This window comes from Chanos chanos, chromosome 2 (genome assembly GCF_902362185.1).
Source record: "Chanos chanos chromosome 2, fChaCha1.1, whole genome shotgun sequence".
Lineage (NCBI taxonomy): Eukaryota > Metazoa > Chordata > Actinopteri > Gonorynchiformes > Chanidae > Chanos > Chanos chanos.
This window is the reverse complement of record NC_044496.1, coordinates 50,738,442-50,763,536: the sequence shown is the minus strand read 5'-3', so window position 1 is coordinate 50,763,536 and position 25,095 is coordinate 50,738,442. Positions and strand designations below refer to the sequence as shown.

Below are 25,095 nucleotides of genomic sequence, written 5' to 3'. Positions count from 1 at the left end.
TTTAGCCTATGTCTGTATTCTTCTCTCTCAGCGAGGGGACAAGTCAACCTTGTAATAATAGTTTGTGATTTCTCTCACTTCGCTGAAGTCTAAAAGAGATTTAAGGGTTAGGGTATGTCTATTTTTCATGAATTAATGATTGCGTTTGGTTGACTCCGGATGATAGCCGTGTGGGTAGAGGCTCTCAGTGCTTTTTGCTGTGGATCTTGTGAGTTTTTCGCGTTTTTCCAAGTCAACTGCGATGTGCTTGTCAGTGGAACACGTTTTGTGTGTGTCTGCAGCTGTTTTTGCGTGTAGGTGGTGGTGGTAGGGGGGGGGGGGGGGGGGGGGGGTCCTTAAACACATCACCCTGCCCACGCCTTAAATCACAAGTGTCAGTCACAGAGCCGTAACATGTCCAACAGAAGGAACGGTTGCCAGATAGATATAGTTTGGGGGTCTTCCTATGAGCTGTCACTGTGAATCAGTGTAATCAGGAGGGCTGTGGTCTCCTCTGGGCGTTTAGGGTGACCAGGGCCCCTTTGCCTCCATCCTGTGGTTCAAAGTGGGCCCAGTATGTGTTTGTGTGCGTGAGTGTCGACCATAACCTGGCTGATACAGGCTCTGCGTTCTCTCCCTCAGAGAGACTGTGATTTCGCCATCTCTCAGTGCCTTTGTTCTTCTACGGGAGACCTCATCAACGAGGCAGCACGAGAACGGTACTGATGAAAGAGACTGTAATCAGATTCGGAAAGGTTCAAAACGAAATCTCGGGCCCTTCATTAAGAGCCTCGCACAAGACGGTTTCCAACCTAATTGATATTGAACACTTTGGTTTTCATACATTCAAACGAGACGCTTCCTTTGAATATGAATGAAGACCAGCCATTGTTTTTTCAGGTCTATGAAAGAATAAAGAACTACGTTGTTGCAGAATTGTCCCAGACAAGACACAAAGAGAGTGTTTTTTTTCTGTGATATTGATTTGTCCTGTTCTGTACAGCCTACACATAACTTTGATTTTCCCTTTCTGAAGTGATAAGTCAGCAGCTTACTTTGATCTGAAATAGTACTTATGTGAAATAGTAGTCGTCAATGCCAGTTTAATAGCAGTCAGAGGAATAAAAAGCTATGTATTGAGCATTACTCTCTCTTTTTCATGCGGACATCACATCCAATTTGTTCCACTTTGTTCACTGGTATAAATATGGTTCTTAGAACCAGTGTTGGTGGTTCCCAAACTTCTGTAATGTTATCCCAGACTTACTGAAATACTGAATGAATCCTCTGAATGACCTGCTCTCTCTCTCTCTCTCTCTCTCTCTCTCTCTGTCTCTCTCTCCCGTGCAGCCCACTGCTCCGGTCATTATGGAATTCATGACCATGATGGCCATATGTCACACTGCTGTCCCTGAACGAACCGACGACAAGATCATATACCAAGCTGCCTCACCCGGTCAGTGCCCTTCTCCATGACGTCTCACCAGCCATGTCTTCATCCTCTCAGGCCAATGTACTTCTCATAAAATCAGTCAGTCAGCCTGAAGGCTAATTCATTTAACGTTCTGTCAAACCGGCAAATCGACTGAACACTCAATCAGCTAATCAACAAATTAAGTCAAATAATTTGGAAAGCTACCATCAAAAGACATCATGTCAGACAGTCTCAGCAGAAAGTTCTGGTAAACTTTGGCTTTTTTTTTTTTTTTTTGGGATGGAATGAAAGGTGTAATCTTTTGTATTCTCTTTTTGATTTTTGAATTGGTGCTTTCATTTCCTGCACGTATCAAATGGCTGGTTCCCTAGCCAGACATACCGGTATCTTTCCCAGACATCAGCACAGCGCTGAGATACAGAATAAGACTGGATGTTGGGTCATATCCCCTCAACAAATAGAAAAACTCATTACAGCTGAGAAACAGCGGAACTTCTAAACTCGTTATGAATGAGACAAATACTCACAGATGTTAATTAACACTTGAGACGAGGAAAAATATAAACTATGTGCTTTTTTTTTTTTCACTTGAATTGCATATTCATTAATTAATGGCTTATGCATGGCATTTTCTCACTCCGGGAAATACCCAAACCCAGTTATTTTGGCATCTATGTAGAGTTATAATCCATGAGCGGCGTCACTAGGGAGGTGCGACCCTTGAAGTATTGGGGATCAAACAGTCCCTTCCGCAGTCAACTCTCCTAAACCTTGAATTACATGTGCAGTGATAATGCTGGACTGGTGGTGCCATTAGTTAGTGAGTTAAGAATTTTGGATTCATGACTGACCTCTCCTTGTCCCACAGATGAAGGTGCACTGGTGAGAGCGGCGCGAAATCTAGGCTTCGTGTTTTCGGGGAGGACACCAGACTGTGTCATCGTGGAGTCAGTGAGTACACGCCCCAAACCTTAGCATCCTATGTGTTCCTGTATATGTAGTTTTATTTCCTATGGAAAATAAAAGGCCTTGTATGGCTTGAGATGTTTGTCTCAGCGCAATTTCACCTCAGCCAGTTCTTTTATTTTGAGTCCTTTTTCAACACGTCAATACTGCTTAATAGTGCAGATGCTATAGTAATAATTTAATTATGAGATACTGTGGACACACAGTAATTCCATTCTGTGCAAAGACCCCAGTAGCATCCAAAACCTGTGGTTTCAGTATCCACTGTTTCAATTAAGGGGTTATATGCTTCATGTGATTATTGCAAAGCAATATAGAGGAGTCTTCAGCAAAGTTAAACATGGTAATTAAATGTCTGTGAGTGAGGGAGGGAAAGATCAAACCAATATGCTGCAGACAATGTCCCATGCAGACCCTCACAGTGGAAAATAACCACCTTCACATTCTGCTCAATTGAATTACTGGGACAGAACAGCATCTGTGTTCTCTGGGCTGCAGATATTGGTGCATACACACATACACACGCACTAACACACACACACGGACACACAGTGCGTCTGTAATTGGTTAACCCGATGTCAGCGATGGGAGGAGTCCAGACAGCTTTCTAATTTTAGTCATTTTTTCACACACAAAAAAAACATCCATCGAATGCCTTCACCTTTATCAAACTTTAAAGAAGCCTGGCCCCGTGGAACGCTTTGACTCTGGTGATTTGTCAAGCAGAAAAACTAATTAAAACTTGAGCGTCTCATTCAATGTGTCAATACTCTTCAGGTCCGTTCACTAAGGCTCTCATTTAAGTGTTCTAAATGAGATAAGTGAATGAAGAATGAAGTGACCTTTCATTAGTGACTTTAAACAGTGGCTTCTTACTGCTGTCCCTCACAAGAGGATTCTCAGGTTGTCCTCACTCTCTCTCTCACTCTCTCTCTCTCTCTCTCTCTCTCTCTCTCTCTCTCACTCTCTCTCTCTTTCTCTCTCTCTCTCTCTCTCTTTCCCTTTTATATCACTCAGCTTGGACAGGAGGAGAAGTATGAACTGCTTCATGTGTTGGAGTTCACAAGGTACATTAACCTCAATTTTATGCCTAATGAAATTAAACTTAATTGAATTTAATTTCAGCGGTACCCTCTCAATTAAGAGCCCTCTTGTGTAGTTGTTGTGCAACACTTTTTCTTTCTTTCTTTCTTTCTTTTTATTGGAGAAAATTACATAGAACAGAGCAGCACATGCCTTACAAGGACATCTTTTATTCATTTATTTTTATTTATGGAGCTACCATTTGAGATGATGCTGATGATGCTGATAATGATGATGCTGATAATGATGCTGATGATGATGCTGATGCTGCTGCTGCTGCTGCTGCTGCTGCTGATGATGATGATGATGATGATGTTTGGGCTTGAGGTTGATGATCATTTCTTTCTTCTTTTTTTTTTTTTCTTTCAGCACCAGAAAGCGGATGTCAGTCATCATGCGCACGCCATCCGGCAGGATCCGCCTCTATTGCAAAGGAGCTGTAAGTGTCTGTCTCCATGGCAACCACTGACAGACGCTTGTGCTAGTCTCGAGTGCTTTCTCTCTCTCTAGTCTGTGTCACCTTTACTCAGATGCGCTGAAGCCAATCTGTCAACACCATAGACTCCACCAGCCCCAAAGCCCTCTCCCTTGGCCTTTGCTCTTCCTGTGGACCTTTTTTTTTGTTTAAGGCTGAATGAAATTGGACGAAAATAGTCCAACTTATAAGTGGAGGATGCGCATAGTTTCTCTCCTGTCTGGTGTTTTAAATGAGCACAGGAAATGTTTCTGGTCTCGGGGGGGGGGGGGGGGGGGGGGGGGGGGGCGGGGGGGCGAACGGACCATCCTTAATGCAGCGGCTGCAGTCACAGCTTGATTATAGCGCAGCAGAGTAGCACACGTTGAAGCAGAGAGAAACTCTGCAGTGTCTCTGTAAAGCACAGACTATGATGAGCAGAGAATCTCTCTCTGGCCCTGGACTGACACCCTGTGTTTACCCTGTGGCTGTCCTGAGGTGCCAGTCTGGTGACGTTTGAAACATTGAATTGGAAATTCCACGTAGAACGTGTGTAGGTTAACCACTGGTCAAGTGTACAGGTTGTCATTTACCAAGTGCTGACGGCAAGATGATTTTTTTTAACGCTTAGTGAAAATGCGCCGTACTTCACTATGACTGTACGTTTAAAACCCAAACATTAAAGGTAAATGAGCCCCCCCCCACCCCATCCATTGGTAGAAAGTCTCACTTACACAACTGTCCCTTTTGATAAGAGTCCCTTTTGATAACACAAATGACTTTAGACACTCATTATGCGTTGTTGTTTATTCAAAACAATCATAACAGGGTTGTTTTACAAGCTACTCAATATTGCACTAATAATTTAGCAGTGATTGAAGAGTTCTTAACTTGACATGACAGCAAGACATCATAATAAGATCTTGATGCATTTAGGCTGATTAAAAAAACATTATTATTTTTTTTTTCCTCCGCCAGGACACAGTCATCTACGAGCGTCTGGCAGACAGCTCCAGATATAAGGAGATCACGCTGAAGCATTTGGAACAGTTTGCTACAGAGGGTAAGTGAAGGCGTGGGGTCGTGAGGCTAAACACTCACTAATGACAAAGGCTGGTGTATCACCGCGTGAAGTATCGTTTCTGAATTTTTAAAGTGCTGCGTAAATAAAGCTGTACACCTCAGTAACTTCCATAGAAACATACTCGATTTGACTCCGCTGCAACTCTTACGCTCAGACCCTGGGGAACGCTGTGTTCTATTAAGCTACAAAATTAAACCATTCATAACCCACTTGTAATTCTTATAATCAGTAATGACTGACTGTGTAATTAGGTCTCATTGTCTTGGCTAGAGCCAAAATGTCCCTCGGAACCTCAGAGTTGAGAGGGAAGCTGTTTGTGGAGAGCGTTAGAAGTTGAGATGGATATTGGCGGAATTTGCTCCCAGGGAGAGGTAGTGTATTAAATGAGCGTTTAGCCACAAGGAACAGTTGGTGAATCCCAATAGTGGGCTCTCATTTCAGCAAGTGATTGAATAAACTGCAGAGTTGCAGTCGTTTGTGAGATGCCCTCTTTTCTTCAGTTTCTGTGAGTTGTCTGCCCCCTGGTGGAGTAGTGATGCTATTGCAGGACACCTGAACCATTGCGTTATTGTAAAACTTCCATAAGGATGTAGCCCTACACATGAGGGTTTCTGCTCTGTGTATCTTTTGTGGGAGCTAAGTTTAAATGAATAGTTTATTCCTCATTTTCATTCGCTTTTAAGTTGTGTACCTACCTGTAAGACTTAAGGTGTTATCTGACTGAATTTCATAAACCTAATCAAGCCCTTTATGGGGTAAATCTAAAATTTACTAAACTAATATTTATCTGCTCTCTTCCTCTGTAATCTAACATGAAGTGCTTGAGTGATTATGATTAAACACAATGTGGATTTGTGTGTGCTTCTGCAGGGCTGCGTACTCTGTGTTTTGCAGTAGCAGACATCTCAGAGTCCTTGTACCAGCAGTGGCAGGAAGTGTACCAGCGTGCGTCCACCTCTCTGCAGAACAGAGCTCTGAAACTGGAAGAGAGCTATGAGCTTATTGAAAAGGTCAGTGAATCTCACACTCATCCCCCTGGATTCATTACAACTCAGTTATAAAGCCAGAGACTCGGGGAAACAGTTTAAAATCCACAAGAATTATTCTGCCTGCAGCGCATCACAGTGAGTTAATCGTTCATCTGTTTGACTAAAATGTGCTCTGTTTATCAAATATGAGAGTAAACACGATTGGTTTTTTTTCGCCTCTTAATCCAAACAAATACTACTACATGGATTCTGACATGCTGAATATACCCCCTGGTGTTGCAACAGCTGTAGCGACAGGAAGCAGAAGTGAGTCATGTAGTGCGATGACTGTGCATGGTCTGACTCTGACGGTGCCGTAGACGGGTCTGGCGACGCAGTGCTTCCTGGACAGACAGTGATACACAGCACACTCACCAGGCCTACAAGAGTTCAGAGTATCATCCACTCCTGTGAGTGTGAATTATAGGAACGCGTCCTCAGCGTTAACGTAAATCAACACATGAGAGTGAATGCGGCCACGGCAAAAAAAAAAAAAATAGAGAACAGCACCCCTCTGGCAGGTGATTGTAACGCTTTAAAAAGAAACTCTGAAAACGTAACTCTGATGTGGAAAAACAAAATGTTCTCAAACTGGTTTTGTCTGAAACCGTTATCTCTACTTCCCCATTTGTCCGCAGCCCCCAGGTGTCTGTCTGTTTATGAGTTTATGCCCGTGCATCAGTCAGAGAATATGACCGGAATGTGCAGAGAGGGTCTTCCGCCCTGCGTGACCCCGGTGGCTTTTTTTTATGTACCTGTGTGTACGAGGGAGACCTGAGGACAGACGCTACATTATGCAGCACGGTCTAAAACCTTCCTCTCATCGGTTCAGGGTCACCGAGTTCACCGGGTTTTGACTCGGCACTGGAGGCATTTACTTCTCCGGCCTGATTAATGTGAGCTGGAGCCCGTACGTGAACCTGGCATCTTAAGGGAGGGGATTCGGGAACGATTCGGAATCGGAAGGAACGGTCTGAACCCTGTGGAAAACTGGCCGGTGGAAGTGCAGGGCAAACATGGCTGACCAAGTACATTAATCATCCTCTGAGCTTTGGCTGCCAGCATCTCCGAGCTGCCCAAACCAAATGGGCTCAATCAATCAAAAGCAGAAAACCTTCCCACTGGAAAAAACAAAAAAAAAGAAAAAAAAGTTATATAACTCAAGCCACCAGGTGGCAGCGCTAATGTGTTCACACTGTGTCTTTTTCTAAGCAAAAGAGCATCACAGCTCAGAGGAAGTGCTGTAATTACATCTGACTGTCTAAATAAGACAGAGCTGCACTTACAAGGTCAAATAAATTTGTAGAGCGTGTAGGAATCTAGAGGTTTTAAATTAGAGCACAAATGAACTTTAATGATTGTTTTGAGTAGCCTGTCTGTTGTCTACTGAAAATATAGATCATTTTATATCGACATTACAAAAGTGTTCAGTGATCACAGGTACTGATCACATAGGTACAAAATGATTTAGTTCTGTGTGACAGACATGAATTCCAAGGTCCAGGTCATGGCACCATCAGTGGAGATCTTTTATAAAGCCCCGTCTCACCTGTAGCCTGTGGACTGACCGTGCTGTCAGGATCCTGGCAGCTCCACATGAAATCAGGCCAGGTTAAAAACTGGAGGACGGGGGCTAGCCTTCCTGAGGAAAAACACATTAAGAGAGCACGCGCCTCCTCGCTTGTGACCAATCCGACCCACCCACAGACAAACACACACACGCGCGCACACACACACACACAACCATGCCTTTGTGGCTAAACACGAATATCGTTCTCTTAAACAGGCATGTCTAAAACCACATCCACTCTTCTCTTTAAGGAGTAAACAGGGGCAGCTGACTGAGACAGGACCAGTGCTGTAATACTTAATAATATTCCACGCTCATCGCCATCCCGAAGACAGACGTAATAAAACCCCCACTGTTACTGTATTTCTCTTTATTCCGCTTGACTGAAATATGCTGTTGTTTTTTTTTCAGCCATGCCTTATTGGAAGAGTGTTATTCAAAGAGATATAAGTGTATGGTGCCCTGAGAGATGGCCATTAATTCTGTGCTTACAGTCTGTCATATGATGCTTGGCTATATATTGTTTACTGTTTCACATCTGATGACATTGCCTGTGTTTTCTCATGTAGAACTTGCAGCTGCTTGGAGCCACAGCTATTGAAGACAAGCTCCAGGACAAGGTGCCAGAGACCATAGAAACACTAATGAAGGCCGACATCAAGATCTGGATCCTCACGGGAGACAAACAGGAGACAGCTATTAACATAGGTGAGAGCTCTCTCTTTCCCTCACTATCCAGCCCTTCCTTCTGCTCATTCCCTCTCTCCCTCCCTCTCTTTCTCTGATAGACACACACACACACACACACACACACACACATTCCTTCTGTGTCTTTCTCTTTCTCATACACGCACATACCCAGACACTACCAAACAACTGCACGCATACTCTCTAGCAGGGACACATAATACACACACACACACACACACACACACACATTCTGCACTCAGGAATGAGGTGTAATATTGCCAGTGCTGTCAGATCTCTAGAGAGCTGACGCAATGCACGAGGCCTCTGTTGGGCCTCAGTTATCCTCAGAGTGCAGCAGGTCCCTCAGGCTTCTGATGTGGCTATTCACATTAGCCTAAACACTGAGCTGTTAAAACGTGTCTGTTTCAAACAGAGCTCACATTAAAGACAGACCGGAAAAATAGATATTAACAGACCTGCGTATGTGGCCACCTACCACCCAGTCCTGAATCAGGTCTTTGTGTCTCACACCCAGCTGTGCTGAGCTTGAAAACGTACACGCTCCAGTGGGAGATGTTTTTACAGGACCTCCGCTTCACTCAGTTGGTCTTTAAGGAAAAAAGGGAGTTTGAATATTTATTTTGTTTTTTACCGTTTTCCTCTCTGAAAAAAAAAAAAAAAAAACCCTGCGTGCCAAGGTCGTCGGTGCACCTTTTGAGCGCGTGGAGACGGTAGGTCTTCTGGCTCGGTTACCCAAAATCCTTTACTCCTGCCTGAACTTTTCGGCATGAAAAATTCCGATGTGACAAAGTTACAGAATATATCTGTTCCAGTCAAGGTCCATTTCACACAAAAGACTCGGGTTTTGGTTTGACCCCTCAGGCTCCCAGCACCGAGACCCAGGACTGAAAAACAATGCGGTTTGCGCTCAGTTCGCTTCAAATGGTCTGCAACTTAAAGGAAACGCATTTCTTGTTTTTTTCCAGTCCACTGTGTTGATTCGACGTGACCAAAGAAAAGAGGAGATTTGGGCCGACTCATTGTAATTACTGAGAACAATGGCCTGGCTGGATATGACCAGAGCCAGACTACTAAAGAGGATAGCACTTTTGAAGGCCTCAATAAACACCCACTGACTGCTCCTTTATGTAGTCCTCAGCAGAGCATTAGTGTGTGGATGGGGAAGCAAACGGTGCTCTGTTGGTCTTGGCTTGGATGCCGTGATATTCCCTGAGACAGGGACATGAAAGGGCAAACAAACCCTAATGTGCCAACGCAAACAGAGGTTCTCTGCCACTCCCACCCACAACCATTACCCTGAGTGGTGCCCTCTGTTACCGTGCCCACCCCGAGTGGGTAATGTGACCGCTGTTATGTGTGTAACCCTAATTACAGCTCCTGTTTCCCTTCTCGGGCTTACGGTATCTCAAGGGTATGTGCTGTGTCATGCTCGTGCTACTATATAAATTTCCCCGGTTCTTTCAAGGGCAATGTTCAGTTCAGTTCCTCACCAAGTGAGGAAAAAAAAAAGAGAGAGGGAAAGATTGACTTTCTGAGGTAAAATAAGGAGGAGGGTGAGTTAGCTCACGCTAGTGGATAAACACGTTTAGAATTTAAGTGGTTCTGGGGTCGCCACGAGGACAGGAGAGCTTGTGTTTGCTACACATTAGCTAATTTTGGTCAATTTGTGAGTTGGCACAGAAAAACAACGCCGCTTGGTGTTAATCTGAGCTGCAAATAATAAAATATCTTTCCTCCTCACTCACACAAACCCTCTCTCTGTGTTTCGCTGTCTCAAACACGTACAAACACCATCCAAAAGCTCACATTTGTTTACTGAAATGGAGGATTACACAAAACAATTAACGGTTTGCGTCTTTACTTGTGGAGGTGTTTATCCTAATATGTAGTCGAAGTGTTTTTGACCTGCAATATCTGAAATGGTGTACCTACATCGTATTAAGTCTCCTGAATAACTTTGCAGTGGAATATTGGCATGACGTGCACATACAGTTTATCATTTGCATATCTACATATTTTTTATATGAGTAATAACCGAATTGCTAATCTATATTAATCATTCAAATTGTATGTATGTGTTTGAAATTTGATCGTTTTTACTGAGATAGTACACAGTATACACAGAAGGAGAGGGTTTTTTTAGGGGGGTATGGGGTATCCCATTTCTTGTTTGAATAGTTTAAGGAGCCTGTCTCGGGCCATTTGATGACCTTTGTTGTTTGTGTCACTCTGCAACCTCCCCTGGGACCTGTCACTCCACAAACAAAGGTGTGAATGCCCCTAGAAAACAGGAAACGGACGTGTAACCAATCTCATTCATCTTCTAATCCAGATCCTGATGGATGCTCAGGCCTAGATGAACCAAAGAATAGCTCTTGTTTTTCACCTTCTCATGGTGATCTGTTATTCTCATCCAAGCAACGGGAAGAGTTAAGACAAAAGTAGGAATTGGCCGTAGAGAAATGAGAGGAGGACATACAATCTCTCCCAAAGTCAGACCTGCTGTGTGTTAATCCCTCTGTTACCTTCCCCCTGCTTTGGACATCACCCAAGAGCACATGTGCTAAAGCAAGACGGACAAATTAATTAAATTTTTTTTTCCACGGTGTTGTCATTATGACAAAATGCTAACCCGCATATCTTTCATTTCAAAATCTCATAATTGCGGCAAGACTTGAGTTATTCGCTCATTGTCACAAAGCCAATCATCATGTCGACTACATCTGTCAGAGTTTAGGAACACCCTGGTAATGGCTAAAATATGCTTTACTCTTCTTTCTCTAGGACATTCCTGTAAATTGCTTACAAAGAACATGGGCCTGCTGGTAATCAATGAAGAAAGTCTTGATGTAAGTATGTAAAGCCAGGACGTTTACTAAGCATCATATTTTGACAGAGATGTTATTAAGGATCCTGCAGATCCGGGTGGTATGACTTTATTTGCAAGCCAATTTCAAGACAGTGAGCTGCTCTGTTCTGTTGGTTTTCTTCCCGAAGCATGTGTTCTATTGTTTCTCTCTCTCTCTCTCTCTCTCTTTCTTCCCTCACTAACCAGTCTGTCATGTCCACTATTGTGCGGTTTCCATTAAAAACATACAGTTACTGTATATTGCCATATTGAGATGTGCTGAGAGAGAAAGAGCGGGAAAAAGAAAGAGACAGAAAATGAGAACTATCGTCCTCTCAGTAGGGGTGTCCTGAGTTAAGTCCGACAGATAAGGCATGTGGGATAGGAAGGGGATATGGCTACATAGCCAGCTCAGCATGGTGCTGTGTAAGATGGAGTGGCTAGCCATGTTCAGGGAACCGGGGGGTGGGTGGGGGGGGGGGTGCTTGGTAGCTTGACTTAACCAGCACCAACACCACAAACCACAGGTCAAACATCTCCTGCAGAGAGGTTCTTGTCTGTTGTCTGTGTCAAGAGAGAGTCCACTGCTCTAAGGGAGGTAACCATATCAAACACACGAATGCTCGCACACATATGGTGGAACTCCTTACCGCGAGGAGTGCGTCGCATCACCAGGGAGGCGGGGCTAAGGTGATGACGGACCGCTCTTAGCCTGTCAAACAGCCATTTAGGATGATAAATGAAGTGGAGGGAAAACTGTGGCCTGGCCCATAAAATGTCCAGGCAGCTTTGAAATGTCGTCTGGCATTCTCCAGTGCATATGTAGATGCTTATATAACCGTGTTTGTAAAAACACAGAGGAATTCTCTCCACGACGTTCAGCGAATGAAAGTCCAGCGGTTCTGGGAATTAGAGAAATCTCACGTTGCATGAGCAAACAATCGAACTACGGCTAGCACTCGTTTTTCTATCCCCTGTGATTAATGTCAGCTAAGAAATGGATGACAAATTTAAACGGTATCAAAACGACACTCATTCACCTTCAGAAATGAGTTCAAGCCTTCCCTGTTCCCACTAGCACGCAGCAAGGTTCATTATGCTAATTATTAAATATGTGTGAATCAGATCTGTGTGAAGTGTCATCACGCGGTTACAGAGAAATTAAATTAGCTACAGGAGATCTCGTTCTAAATGTGTTGTTCAGTCATTGCTAACTGTCTGGTTTAAAGGACTGGTAAGAAAAGGATTGTGGTAGGTTTTAGCCTTGCGGAGGTCTGACAGAATGAAGGGAAGTGGATAACACTGAGAAGCAATCCTTTGGTTTTTTGGTTTTTCTTCCTCACAGGTTGTTGTTATCTCCTGTAGAAATCCTGATTCTTTTTGTGTAATGCAATGTGACATTTAAGGCTGTCATGCAGAAGCGCTGATCATGAGGAAAGACACACACACTGTCCTAGCTACACACTGTCAGCACTTTATTTCTGACTTTCTGTCTCTCTCTCTCTCTTTCTCTCTGTCTCTCTCTCTCTCTCTCTGTCTCTTTGTGTCTGTGTGTGCGTATGTGCTTGTGTACGTGTGTCTGTGTACATGTGCGTGCGTGCGTGTGTGTGTGTGCGTGCGTGTGTGTGTGTGTGTAGGGTTCCGTGAGTGTGTGCACCTGTGTGAGATATACTTGCGTCTTCCTGCTCTCTCTCTCTCTCTTTCTCTTTCAGTGACTGTGTGTGGGCATATCTACTTTAGTCATATGTTTGGCTGTCTTTAGCCCTAGTGTTTACGCTGACATATTTCTTACTCTTGAAACCGGGCATGGCCGTCAAGTACTCATGTCCAATAGCGGGGTGGCTTCTGATGATGTATTACCCTGGTGATCTGTGCCAGCAGTTATCTGATGGACAGTGACCTCTATAATGTATAATGCCTAACGGATGTAATCACCACTGTATAATCTAACAGACGCCTTCTGCCCATTCATAAACTAAACACTGTTGAGTTGCATTGACCTAACTGGCAAACATAGCCATAATATTAATGCCTTGCGGGGCGAGGACATGTATTAACACTGATAGTCTTAAGTGGGTATATGGAAGGGGAGAAAAAAGTAGAGACAGCTCTCACGAAAATGGATTTATTCTACAATCTCTTCATTAATCTCTCATCAGTGAGACCTTATCTTCCTTCATCTTGTACTGTATCCAAAATTCTCAGACTTTGTTGATAAAATTTGCACTTGGGTATTCACTCTCGCACGCGCGCACACACACACACACACACTGACACACACTGACACACGCTTTGCTCTCTTTAGCCCGCAAGCTTTTTTATTGCCCTCATCAGGGATTGCCACTCTCATGTGGAGAAGTCTTCACAGCTGCACTTCTCACTGAAACCGTTTTTACTCAATCATCTCTGTCTCTCTCGCTCTCGCTCTCTCTCTCTCTCTCTCTCTGTCTCTCTTTCAATTGCTCTCTCTCTCTCTCTCTCTCTGTCTTCTCTCTCAGTGAAACCTGAGGCCCCTCTGCCCAAATATTTCCTTTGAGGTTGGGTTACAGAGCTTTGTTATGCCAGGGGAGTATTAGAGGGTCCCATAGGTGCAATCTCACTACCCTTCGGCATCTGTCCCGAACACCCAGCCCCTCCCCACCATCTCCCTCTAGTCTTATTCACGGCTGCAGGGTCGTTGGTCACGCCTGGAGCAGAAGACGTCTGCTGAAACCGTCAGGAGCTGTGTTGTTCCTGGCAGTGGTGGGGGCTTTTATAGGCCCAGCTAGACCTAAAAAAAAAAAAACTCACGGGATGCATTATCACACATGTGTACACACCTTCTCCCAAACCCACATCCTCCTTAACCTGTGTGGGATATTACCCTTCTGTTTCACCCTCTCTGCTCGCCTCTGGTTGAGCGTCTGCTAAAGGGTCTCTCCAGGGTTTGCGCTAGTGATTTACTCAGTAGGTTCCCAACGGCTTTAGTCGCAGAGGATCCAGCCTGTCTCTGTACTCCAGAGAGGTTACTGTAGTGTGAGCCTCTCTGGTTTGATTAATGAACATCCACAGAGACAAAACACGCCACGCAAAAATGCCTCCTCATCGAAAACAACCATCAATATTAGTTAAGGGTGTAGCTTCAACTGCATGGTGGCTATATGGTATGGCCTGTAATGTAACCTACTGGTATGAAAATAAATAGAATGTTCACACAACAGATATTCCATCTCTTTTTCTGTCCTTATGAGACAAGTGCATTGTTGTCTTAGAGCCCTGTTGGAAATTAGAACAGTCCCAAGCGTTTGTCAGTCCTTCACTTTACTGAGTGACTGCTCTGTTATGATCGAACTGCGTGTTGTGGAATGTTGTGTCTGTCGAGTCTCCTTCCATTACATTTTAATGGAAAACGTGACCAGCAACAGCTAGTTTCCAGTACTGCGATTGTTGGGAATTTTCACCTTCTCTTTGAAGTCGAGGAAAGGACAATGAAGTTACACACCGACAGGTACTCTTATCCTATACTCTTATGACAATGACAAGAATATTCAAGCATATGAAAAAAGTTTCTTGGTGTGACAACATGGAGTGGGTCCTCATAGCAGTACCTGTTGTCACACGGGATAGCTGCTCCTTCTGAGAGGTTTACAGTTTGAATGAGAAAGTGATATGAGAGATGTGTATAATCGAGAAGCAGAGAGAGAGAGAGGGAGACTGTGGTGTGTATGTGCATCTGTACCTTCCTGGGGTATGGATGGATTTGTAGCCCCTCTGCTGAGTCGTTCATAATTCTCACACAGGTTTGAATGTGATCTGGAGCGCTGTAATGCTGTCCCAGACCTGCTGAAACGCTAAACTGAGGAATCCTCTCAATGACCCGGTCACTTCTCTCTCGCTCTCTCTCTCTCTCTCTCTCTCTCTCTCTCTCGCCCTCTCTCTCTCTCTCTCTGAAACACTGAGGGTACAGTACGTGGTAATTTCTCTAGCGTGTCCCCCTTCCTCACGGGAACCGTGTGTTTTTTTACAAGCAGTCCGCCCTTCCAGCACATGAGGTGAGGAGTCACATGACTTTTTTTTTTTTATGGGGAATTATATGGAGTGCAGTGCATTCCCCAACCCAAACACGAGCCATCTTCCCGCTCCACGCCTCAGCCCCTTCAATAACACAACCCACCACAAGACGTACTTTCAGCTGAAGGAATCATTTTCCATATTATAAAAAAAAAAAAAAAAAAAAAAAGCAACACAGGTCAAGTTGAGTATTCGTATTTTTCTTCAGCACGTCAGTGTTGATTAAAATCTTCCAGGTTTAATCAGTGCACGGAAATATTCCTGGCTCTCGCTTTTGAGCCATTTCAGCTGTCTGAGGACATTCCAGAAAAATAAGCCGTATATCCAGATGCACAGGCTCGAGGATAATGTGAATTGGGGGGGGGGATGTTCAGCTATGCAATAGATGAGAGTAAATTCCCATGCTATTGTTATTTCTGGTCCTCGCCATGCTAAACACTTCCCTTTCAAATGAGCCATCACACCAGAGCCCAGAACTGCGCTTTTAGTAATGAAGCGCATCATATGTATGTTTGGATGAATTCTGCAACAGGCACATGCTTTGATGATAATTGTGGCAACAATCATCGGAAATAAATCTGAAGTAAGAGTAGATATGGTTTAGCGACATTGGAAACAATTTTACAGTAATGATTTCCTTTGATATGGTTATGTTTGTCTGGAAAAAACACACTAAAGTTAATCCCCTGTAAAGTTTCTTTGTGGCTACTTTAAAGGTGAGGTTTGCCAGTGACAGTAAACACCACCCCCCCCCACCCCCTCTCAATTCATGTCTAATCAAACTGGAGACACAATGCTATTGTTGCTCTCTTGCGCTGTAAGAAATGCAACAGACATTAAGTCAGTCATTGTCAGATCAGTCTTGTGACAGAAGGAAGATTGTAAACATAATGGGATAACATGATGAAGGATGGAAAAGGTTTCTCTTTTATTTGATTTTAAATGTATTTTATAGCTCTTTTATTTGATTATTTTTGCGATTTGACTGCATTACAATTTACCAGGGAAAAAAAGTAAATGTCATTTCTGCCTCCTGCCTCATTAGTTTGTTTTTGTTTTTTTTTTTGTCTTGTGAGTAAATTGGCTTAGAACAATATTACAGTGTTACAAGAGCACTTTGTTGTATCTCCACAATGTATCGTATGACAACGTGTAATCCTGACGTGTAATTACATTGGGCTGCGTATAAAAAAATATGCCTGCATTTCTCACAGAAGCACCATGATTGTGTGTCCTTTGACAGGGCACCAGGGAGACTCTAAGCCACCACTGTGGCATGCTGGGAGATGCTCTTCATAAGGAGAATGACTTTGCCCTCATAATTGATGGAAAGACGCTTAAATACGCTCTCACCTTTGGGGCACGGCAGTACTTTCTGGACCTGGCTCTGTCCTGCAAGGCTGTGATTTGCTGCAGGTATGGTGAAATCTGAAATCATAACGAAATATGATTTGACAGCCAATCTGTGCGTGTATCTGCATTTGTTTATTTAATGCTGTGGACTTTGTCATCTAAATCATTCTCATTTCAAGAGTCGGAGTAACATTTGAAAAGGAAGTGTTTGTTAAAGCTATCGTGGGAGATTCTGGCTCTAAGTGTTGTGTTTTTTTTTTTCTCCCACCCCCCCCCACCCCCCCCCCCCCCCCCCACCCCCTTTCTTTCCTCTAAATGAACTCTGTACATATTTTGTGATACTTTGATGACCTCTGAGACTGTATCCATTGCACTGGGATTTTTTGTTAATAGACAGTCAATCTAAACAGCAGAATCAGATTTTCTGACAAAATTACCCATGACAGCTTTAAGGCTAATGAGCCACAGGTGAGGCTAAACAGAACTGTGTGTTGTCATAAGCTTTATTGGTCCGCGGAGAGCCGGAGAGCTGACAGCATTTCTACTTATTACTCCAGACTGAAAAAACAGCGAGTGACTGGCAGACAATTTGAGAGAAACGTTGGCCCAGTATTTAAAGAACAAATTACTTTTGCTGTAGGTCAGAACCCTTACAATAAACATAATTACGCTAACTCTCAAAGTAGTAATTTGGCAATGAGTTTTTTTTTTTTTTTCTTCTTCTTCTTCTTCTTCCTCTTTTTCTTTTCTAAACAATAGTAAGTTAGTGTGGTCACAGTAACCATCAGATGCAGATGGAGTTTTATGGCTGTTTGTGTAGATAGGTATTAGCTAAGACACACCAGTACAAAAGGGAGGTTCGCAGGTGCCTAAATGACCTTGATGGTATCCTTGACAACAGAAATTGGCTTCATTTTCCAGCAAAGACAGCAAACCACAGGTGTCATTAAGCTCTCAGAGCGCATGACGTAATCTCTCTCATCTGCCTGAGCCCAGTCCTCACGTTACCGTAGAACGTCAGCCGTCCTGGAAGATGGATTGACTCCGATCTGAGGTCTTAACCAAAACAGCAACAACATCCCATTCACTACAAAAAAAAAACGCTCCTCATCAAAGTCACTGTAAATTACGTCAGTCCAGTTAAGAGTATGTTGTGAGAGTCTTAGGTAGAATTGTCATCACAGTCATTAGAGTTGTGGAAAAGTTAGTGAACTCTTAAAGGCCTTCAACAGGATGTGACAAACACATTAGGTCACACATAACCTCAGTTGCAGAGGTCAGCCAGCTCTCTGGAGAACAGCAACGAGGGGGGGGGGGGGGGGGGGGGAAAGGAAAATGGCTGTCATCATGGACTTATCCTAGCAACAAGAAAAATTGCTTCCGATCTTAAAGTGATGTACGGTCTAGTCTCTGTCTTCGCCGGAGTGTGGAGAGTTCAGCTCCGTCTCTGTTTGAGTCGCCCTCACAAATCTGGGAGTGTATTACTACATTTCCTCCGTTTCACGACCTCGGTTTCACGACCGTCATAATTTGTGTTCTCCCCAAGGGTTTCCCCGCTGCAGAAGTCAGAAGTGGTGGAAATGGTGAAGAAGCAGGTGCGAGTGATAACGCTGGCCATCGGGGATGGTGCCAACGACGTGGGCATGATCCAGACGGCACACGTGGGCGTCGGCATCTCCGGCAACGAGGGTCTCCAGGCTGCTAACTCCTCGGACTACTCCATCGCGCAGGTAAGCCAGGGTGAAAGGTCACCTGTATGATTGACGGGGGAGTCATGAAAGGCGTAGTTGGTGAACCAGAAACCAACAGGTGAGTGAGTCTGTTGAATCTGGGACGTTGTTAAGGTCAGCTGGGTTAGTTTACGCAATCATTTCCCTATTATCTAAATTTCCACAGGAGGTGAAACTGATCCCCACATTCTTATGTAAACTTAATTAAGCGGAGGTTTTTCTAATTCTTGTCGCAGTTTGACACTACATAAGCAGCATTGTGCTTGGAACAAAAGTCAAGGGTCTATCATATCATGGACGAATCTCCGTCAACACCGTTCTCCATCACTCAGGCTTTTCTTTTGTCTTTTTTTTTTTTTGTTCACATTTTCCCCTTTCACACTCTGCTCACACTGCCACAGGCTAAACAGAGCCTTCTGTTCTAAGGCCTGATGCATCGGATTACCTGAACAAGGATCCTGTCTTTTCCAAAGTGCCACTGCAGCCCACATGGTATTGCAGAGGTAAATCTGGGCTCTAGTGAAAAGAGACAGGATCATAAAACTCATCTAACCTGCCCCCTGAGCTACTGGATCACAAGGCATGAAATGTGCAGGGTGAAACCTAGCAACACTGTATAATACACCCCATAACATACCTTTTAATGGTCTCTCATCCCTTATCTCATATTGAAGTCATGCTGGCATGTCTCGCTCTTGGATTTTTCCCCGATTTTTTTTTTCCTCTTGTAGTTATCTGAACACCTTAGTCCAGATACCCCGGAAAGATTGTCGTTTCGGGGGGGGGGGGGGGGGGGGGGGGGGGGGGCTGCTTTCTGTTGTTCGGTGAGTGTTTGGGTCTGCTTCTTGTTCTTGCTTAAATCAAGCCGCGTTGCCGTTTTTAACACCCTCCGCCCGTGGGTTTCGTGAAGATGAAGGCTTCAGATGAAAGGCTATAAGGACTCAGAGAATTCTGGGGTCTGAAGTGAAGGTATGTGAGTTCTGTATGTGAGGAGTGTTGTGATTGGGCCCTACAGAGACGTTTTCTTAGATCAGCAGAATTTGAAGCACGGGTGCCTCCACGCTGAGGCACCACTGCTGTCTGTCTGTCAACGACTCTGTCTCCCAGAGTTCCACAGGTCAACCAGCCGCGAGCTCCCAAAACGGTTTTTATTTCTCCTCTGCACATCCTCTCCCTCTGACTGCGGCCCCTGTGCAACTGACCTTCTCTTTGCTTAGCGTGACGGATGTTTACGAGAGAGTGACATTTAAGTTGCGATTGATAAAAACGAGGGAAAAAAAAAAAGAAGAATCTTTGTCCCTCTCGCTGAAGGCGAATGACTGATGTCTTTGTTCCTGCTTACGTTTGACCGGACGACTGTTTTGTCACATGCTCTGCATTTGTTTTTGAATGTGAAGCCGGGGTCACTTGTCTTGCTAATCGCCGCTAAACCCGCTGCACCTGTACTGGCCCCTCACAGCTATCAGCATATCGTAAACTAAAAGATACAATGTGTTGCTTTCCACAAACACCAGGATCATCACGCCCATAAAAAAATACCCGTTTTACTGTCCTGTTTACCCTGAGGAGGGTAATAAAATCTTTCTAGTATTGCATTACTTTTCAACAACTCAAACCCCAGATGAAGCCTTGCAAAATCTGAGTGTGACAGAAAATGCCAAGAATGTTTCCGGAAAGGCCTAGTCCTCTCCTCCTCCCGCAGATTTCGGCTTCCTGCTGTCAAGTGGTGATAAGATTGTTCGGCCCTCTTCTTCTTCTTCTTCTTCTTCTTCTTCTTTTTTTTTCCTTTAAATCTGAAACGTGTAGTTCATGTTGGCAGTGTAGCAGTAGTGCGGTATCACTTGTTTTGTTTGCTATGTGCTGAACTGTGCTGTTAGCCCCCATCATCATTCACTTATCTCTTTCTCTTCTCCTTTCTTTTCTTTCCCACACAGTTCAAGTACTTGAAGAATCTGTTACTGGTCCACGGTGCATGGAATTACAACCGTGTTGCCAAGTGCATTCTCTACTGTTTCTATAAGAACATTGTCCTGTATATCATAGAGGTAAGACAACCCCCATTCAAGCACTAACCTCCACAGTGTAATAGCCTGGACACAAACTAGGCTGGACATCATTAAAATAAAAAACAGTATTTTTTAATTAAGTGTATTTTTGTGCTACTCGTATTTTATCTTTTTTTTTTTTTTAGTTCTTATACTCCTACTTAAAGTAAACGGTTTTAAAATATTGATCTCTTGTTCCCAAAACACTTTAAACTCCCCCACCAAAAAACTCATTACTTCCTCGTTGTGACTCAATAGGGTGTGGAGTCAGAGGTACAGTATTTTCAGAAACTGAACTTTAAACATGTTTGTGCTTAATAATGAATTATTTAACTGACGTTCAAGATAATAGTGAAGATCTTTTGTGCAGGGTACCAGAAGTAAGTAGCGTAAAGGGTCAGTATGTTTTCTGTCCTCCCCTGATTACAGGCAATAATACAATAATATTTTATGAATTCTACTTATTACGTTAACCATAAATGTCAGTGTTAAAGGATATTGTATTATGTAACTTCTCTCTTTGATGGTAAGTACATGCCTGACCGTTTGAATGGTAAGCATAGCAGTCGAAATGCCATCCATTCAGGTTTGGAGCCCAGAGGCCATCTGTCTGTAATGGCATTTGACAGAAGCCAGAGCAGTGCGGTGATAGCGGGTTCACAGGCTTGACCAAGAGTGACCTGACATGTTTAAAGGGCTGCTATCAGCACCAGCTTTATCATGGCGTGGCTGGGCGTTTTGATCTGCTACGGAACACACTTGGTCAAGGGAGGTTGCACCTCGGAAGGGTGTAACGTTTTTACCCCGTGACAGCAGAAAGAGGGAAATGATCCCAAAAAACTCTTTGGAAGACTGACACAGGAAAAAAAAAAAAAAAGTAACCTCACAAGTCTGCAGATTATTTGAAAACAGGGCCACTACAAAAGAGCTAAAGTCTTCATCTCAGTGGTATATAGTTCTCATGTTTCCATCTATAATTATAATTGTGATAAATGATGATTCATATGGCCGCTCACGAGGGCCATATGAATCGGCCCCTTTCAAAAGCACTGAGGCAGAAGGGTTGTCCATGTCAGGCCTCCCGTGGCATTCCTGAGTTTGAAAGCATCTACTCATGGGAGTGAGAAGTACAGACACAGTGAATTACACGCTAGTTTTCTTTCCCGGAGTGAGACGTCACACTGTTGTCCTCCTTCTGGAGCACTGAGTTGCTTTAGGAGGCTCCAGCACCGAGGATCTAAGGCCTAGAAGGTTCCGCCAGATGTCCTGAGAGCATCTCCTCTGACAAACGCCCCGACGCTTTTGTCAGACGAAGGGCGGCATTTCGATGGCTGCGCGACCCAGAGGGAAACATGAGCTCTTCAGAAATTCATTTTTTCTCTCCCTCTTGCTCTTCTGTGCCACTTGAACTTTGAACTCTCTCTCTTTTTTTTTTCCCCATCCTGATCTTGGTTTATGTGCAGTGATAAATCTCTGAAAAGCTCCATAGATTTCAGGCTGTCTGCAGACCCTGACTGGCCCAGACTGTGAAAATAAAGTTCAAAAATGAATCATGAAATGACCAAGCGGCTTGATCTGTAACGTTGCTCTGTTGAAATGAAACTCTGTGAGTTCACTCTGCCTATGTCATAAAGATGATTTTTATCTTTCTAATGCGTACAAAATAGTTTTTTTTTTGTTTTGTTTTTTTTTTTTTTCCAAGAACTCTCCTTTTTCATTTATGAAGCTGTATTAAATATTAGACAAAGACAAAGTTTTGCAGTGGAAAACATTCTGGGAATTTTGTTACAGAGGCGATAATAATAATAACTTACAAGAACTGAACTGCTTTAGGTTATATCACCCAGAAAATCTGATATTTTAACAACTTGTGGTTGTAGGATATCTTTCATATTGTCAGCGTTTTTGCCTTGAGACATTTTTGTTTATTGCCGTGAATGTTATTCTCTAAACACAAACGGTGCAACATGATCAGTTTCAGGTTGTAATCCACCAGGTTTTGAAAAAAAAAAATGTTGTGGAAGTGAATAATGAAACAGCAGTAACTATCTGAAATGTTCGTTCCTACCCAACTGCCTTTGACTATTTTTTTTCCCTCTCTTTGCAACAATAACCTCAAACTTTCTTTGAATATCAGACACACTGAAAAGTGTCTAGTGCCTCGCAGCTCCCTGCGCAAGGCGATCCCCTCCTCAACACACCTTTTGTTACTCTGAAAATGTACCCCCACCCCACACACACACACACACACACACACACACAAACCCTCTACCTCCACCCCTTCAGGGGTTTCAGTGCATAATAGGGCATTGCTTCACTGTTTCCTTGGCTCACTAAGTATCAAACACCTCTGTTTTGTAAGAGCGTGACATGCAAGACACTTGCTTCCCAGAGGGTGGCTAAAGAGATACATTTGTTTCGCTAATAGGTTTACTTTTCAGCGCATTTGGGATTTTTTTTTTTTTTCTCTCTCCCTCTTATTTCCCAGGCTGTAACCTGGAAGACATGAAATGAGGATGTTAATGTGAATTTTTAACCTTAGCTCTGCTGCAGGAGCATTGTGTTACAGTGTGTGTGTGTCCCATAGCTTTAGCCGGTAAAGCCGACACCATGGCTACTGTGGCCGCGGACTCAGGCTCAGCGCGTAGTTTGTTTTCATTCGCTGCGCTGTTTTCTTTAGCCTTAGTTTGGCGGGCAGCGATGTCTGAGAGGAATTTTCGAAGCCCTCTCCAACACTGCGTTGCTGTGTGGAATAAAGCAGCTTTTGAGAGTAAGATGGGATTTTTAGAAATTGGACTCTAATTGTTTGCACTGCTTTCCAGTCACAAGTCTACAGATTTAAACTCCAACTGTTTGGTTTTTTTTTTTTCCCCCCCTTTTTTCTTTTTTAACTTTAAACCCATGTACTGCCTGTCTGGGGAAATGACATGACACTTGACTTGGGAGTTCACCTTAATTCATCAGTGTAATATTGCTGATGTGTGATTTTTATAGTTTGTTTTATTCACAGCTAAAAACGTTTCACCTCTATTCTTGAAGCTGGACTAATGTATTTTACTTATTACCATATCTCACCGCCTCTTGAAGGTTACAACCACGAACAAAAACGCTTGCCCTAAATTGGCCGGATTAACTGCATTTAAACAAAACAGACTTTTCACAATTGTTGAGTTGTAGCTCTTTACCTCAGCTCAATGGTCCAGCTTTGCACTTAAGCGCTTGATTGACGTGTCGTCACCAGGCTCCAGGGAGCCTGATGGACAAGTGGCATTTATGAGGTAATTATAAGAAGCTCATTGAGGCACACTCAGAATGCCAGAGGAGGCCAAGGGAACAACAGCCTGCTGCTACTATCAATATAAGTCTCTGGCCTTCTTCTCTGACTCTAGCATATTTACCAGTCTTTTCTGTTTGCTAGACCCCTTGTCCTGCTCTCTCTCTCTCTTTCTCTCTCTCTCTCTCTCTCTCTCTGTCTCTGTCTCTTTTTTCATCTTTTTCCATGAGGGGTGGGGGCATAAGGACCCTACTTGCATTTTGAAGACACAGCAAAGGGGGCTGTCAGTGGTTGTGGGTGAATGTCACTCCCCCTCTTCTTTCCTCTTTCGCTCTCTCTCTCTCTCACTCGCTCTCTGTCTTCCGTCTCCCTCCCATGCAGATTTTTGTGAAGCCGTGAGATGGCCAATCATTGATTTTTGATTTGGGGATGAATATGCAGAGAGTCTCTCTGGTTGGGTCTTATGTGTGGGCCTCACCCCTTCCCCCTCGTGCCCTGCACTTTTTCAGAATGTGCAGTGGGGGAAGACACCGGCCACACCCCTCTGCTGAGCACCGCTCAATGAGAAGAGAAAGAAAGAAAGAAAAGCAGAAAAAAAAAAGAAAGACAGACAGAAGAAAAACCTCCCAGCCCCTGCCCTTGTCCTAATGAGCAAATCAATGCATCTGTTTCAGGAAAGAGAGAGAGAGAGAGAGGTTCTTGCAGGACCCCAAGGACTAGGGCAAAGTACTCACGCATATGCATTTACTGGTCTCTATGAATAGGATTTTTTTTACTTAGCACAACAATATAGCAGCCTGGAGACTGTCAGTGAGAAGGTCTGTAATTAATTCAGCACTTTGACCCGCCTGCCAGCCACTCGCTACAAACACGCCACTGATGGCGCCGATTTAACCTTCCCCGTGGCTTTGGGTTGTGTTGTAACTATTAGCAACAGGGCCATGTGTGTGCGTGCGTGCGTGTGTGTGTGTGTGTGTGTGTGTGTTTTAACGAGGACGCAGGTCTGACTGAAACACCCTTATTTTCAGAAGCTGAATTTATATATATATATGCCTACCATGTGATTACCGTGTGGAGGGAGCGCAGTGATTCCCTGAGTCACATGTGTCTGTTTTTTTGTGTGTGTGTGTGTGTGTGTGTGTGTTCATGAAATAGGGATTGAGAAGCAGCAGCTCCCCTTAAAAACAATATCACGGTAGAATGCACCTGATGTTGTGGAAAGTGGGAGTTGGAATGGGTGGGCGGTGACGGGGGCCGGGTGGCGGGGGGGGGGTTTGGGGGGGGGGGGTTGCTTGCTCCGTCTTTCCCTTGCCCGAGGGAGCAGAAAGGAGGGGCTACGGACATTTGTTTTGGGAACACTTTAACGCACTCGCTCGCACGATTGAATGAGAGAGACTAGTGTGGATGTGCAGAGGGTGAAGAGAGAAGCTGGTGGCTGGTGGGGCCTCGGTCAGGGGTTTTGTCAAAACGAAGAATTTGTAGCAA

At 43.9% G+C, this 25,095-nt stretch overlaps 1 protein-coding gene across 1 annotated transcript in view; it reads left to right on the top strand.

Annotated features, from left to right (window-relative positions):
- atp8a1 (ATPase phospholipid transporting 8A1) overlaps positions 1-25,095 on the top strand; it is an 86,325-nt gene that overhangs the window by 40,680 nt on the left and 20,550 nt on the right. Inside the window, exons 17-27 of the mRNA XM_030765507.1 lie at positions 1,330-1,435; positions 2,283-2,365; positions 3,398-3,447; positions 3,833-3,902; positions 4,896-4,980; positions 5,872-6,011; positions 8,169-8,307; positions 11,095-11,159; positions 16,452-16,624; positions 18,108-18,291; positions 20,226-20,336. Coding sequence (XP_030621367.1) covers positions 1,330-1,435; positions 2,283-2,365; positions 3,398-3,447; positions 3,833-3,902; positions 4,896-4,980; positions 5,872-6,011; positions 8,169-8,307; positions 11,095-11,159; positions 16,452-16,624; positions 18,108-18,291; positions 20,226-20,336 — 1,206 coding nt within the window. The remainder of the gene's footprint in view (positions 1-1,329; positions 1,436-2,282; positions 2,366-3,397; positions 3,448-3,832; positions 3,903-4,895; positions 4,981-5,871; positions 6,012-8,168; positions 8,308-11,094; positions 11,160-16,451; positions 16,625-18,107; positions 18,292-20,225; positions 20,337-25,095) is intronic.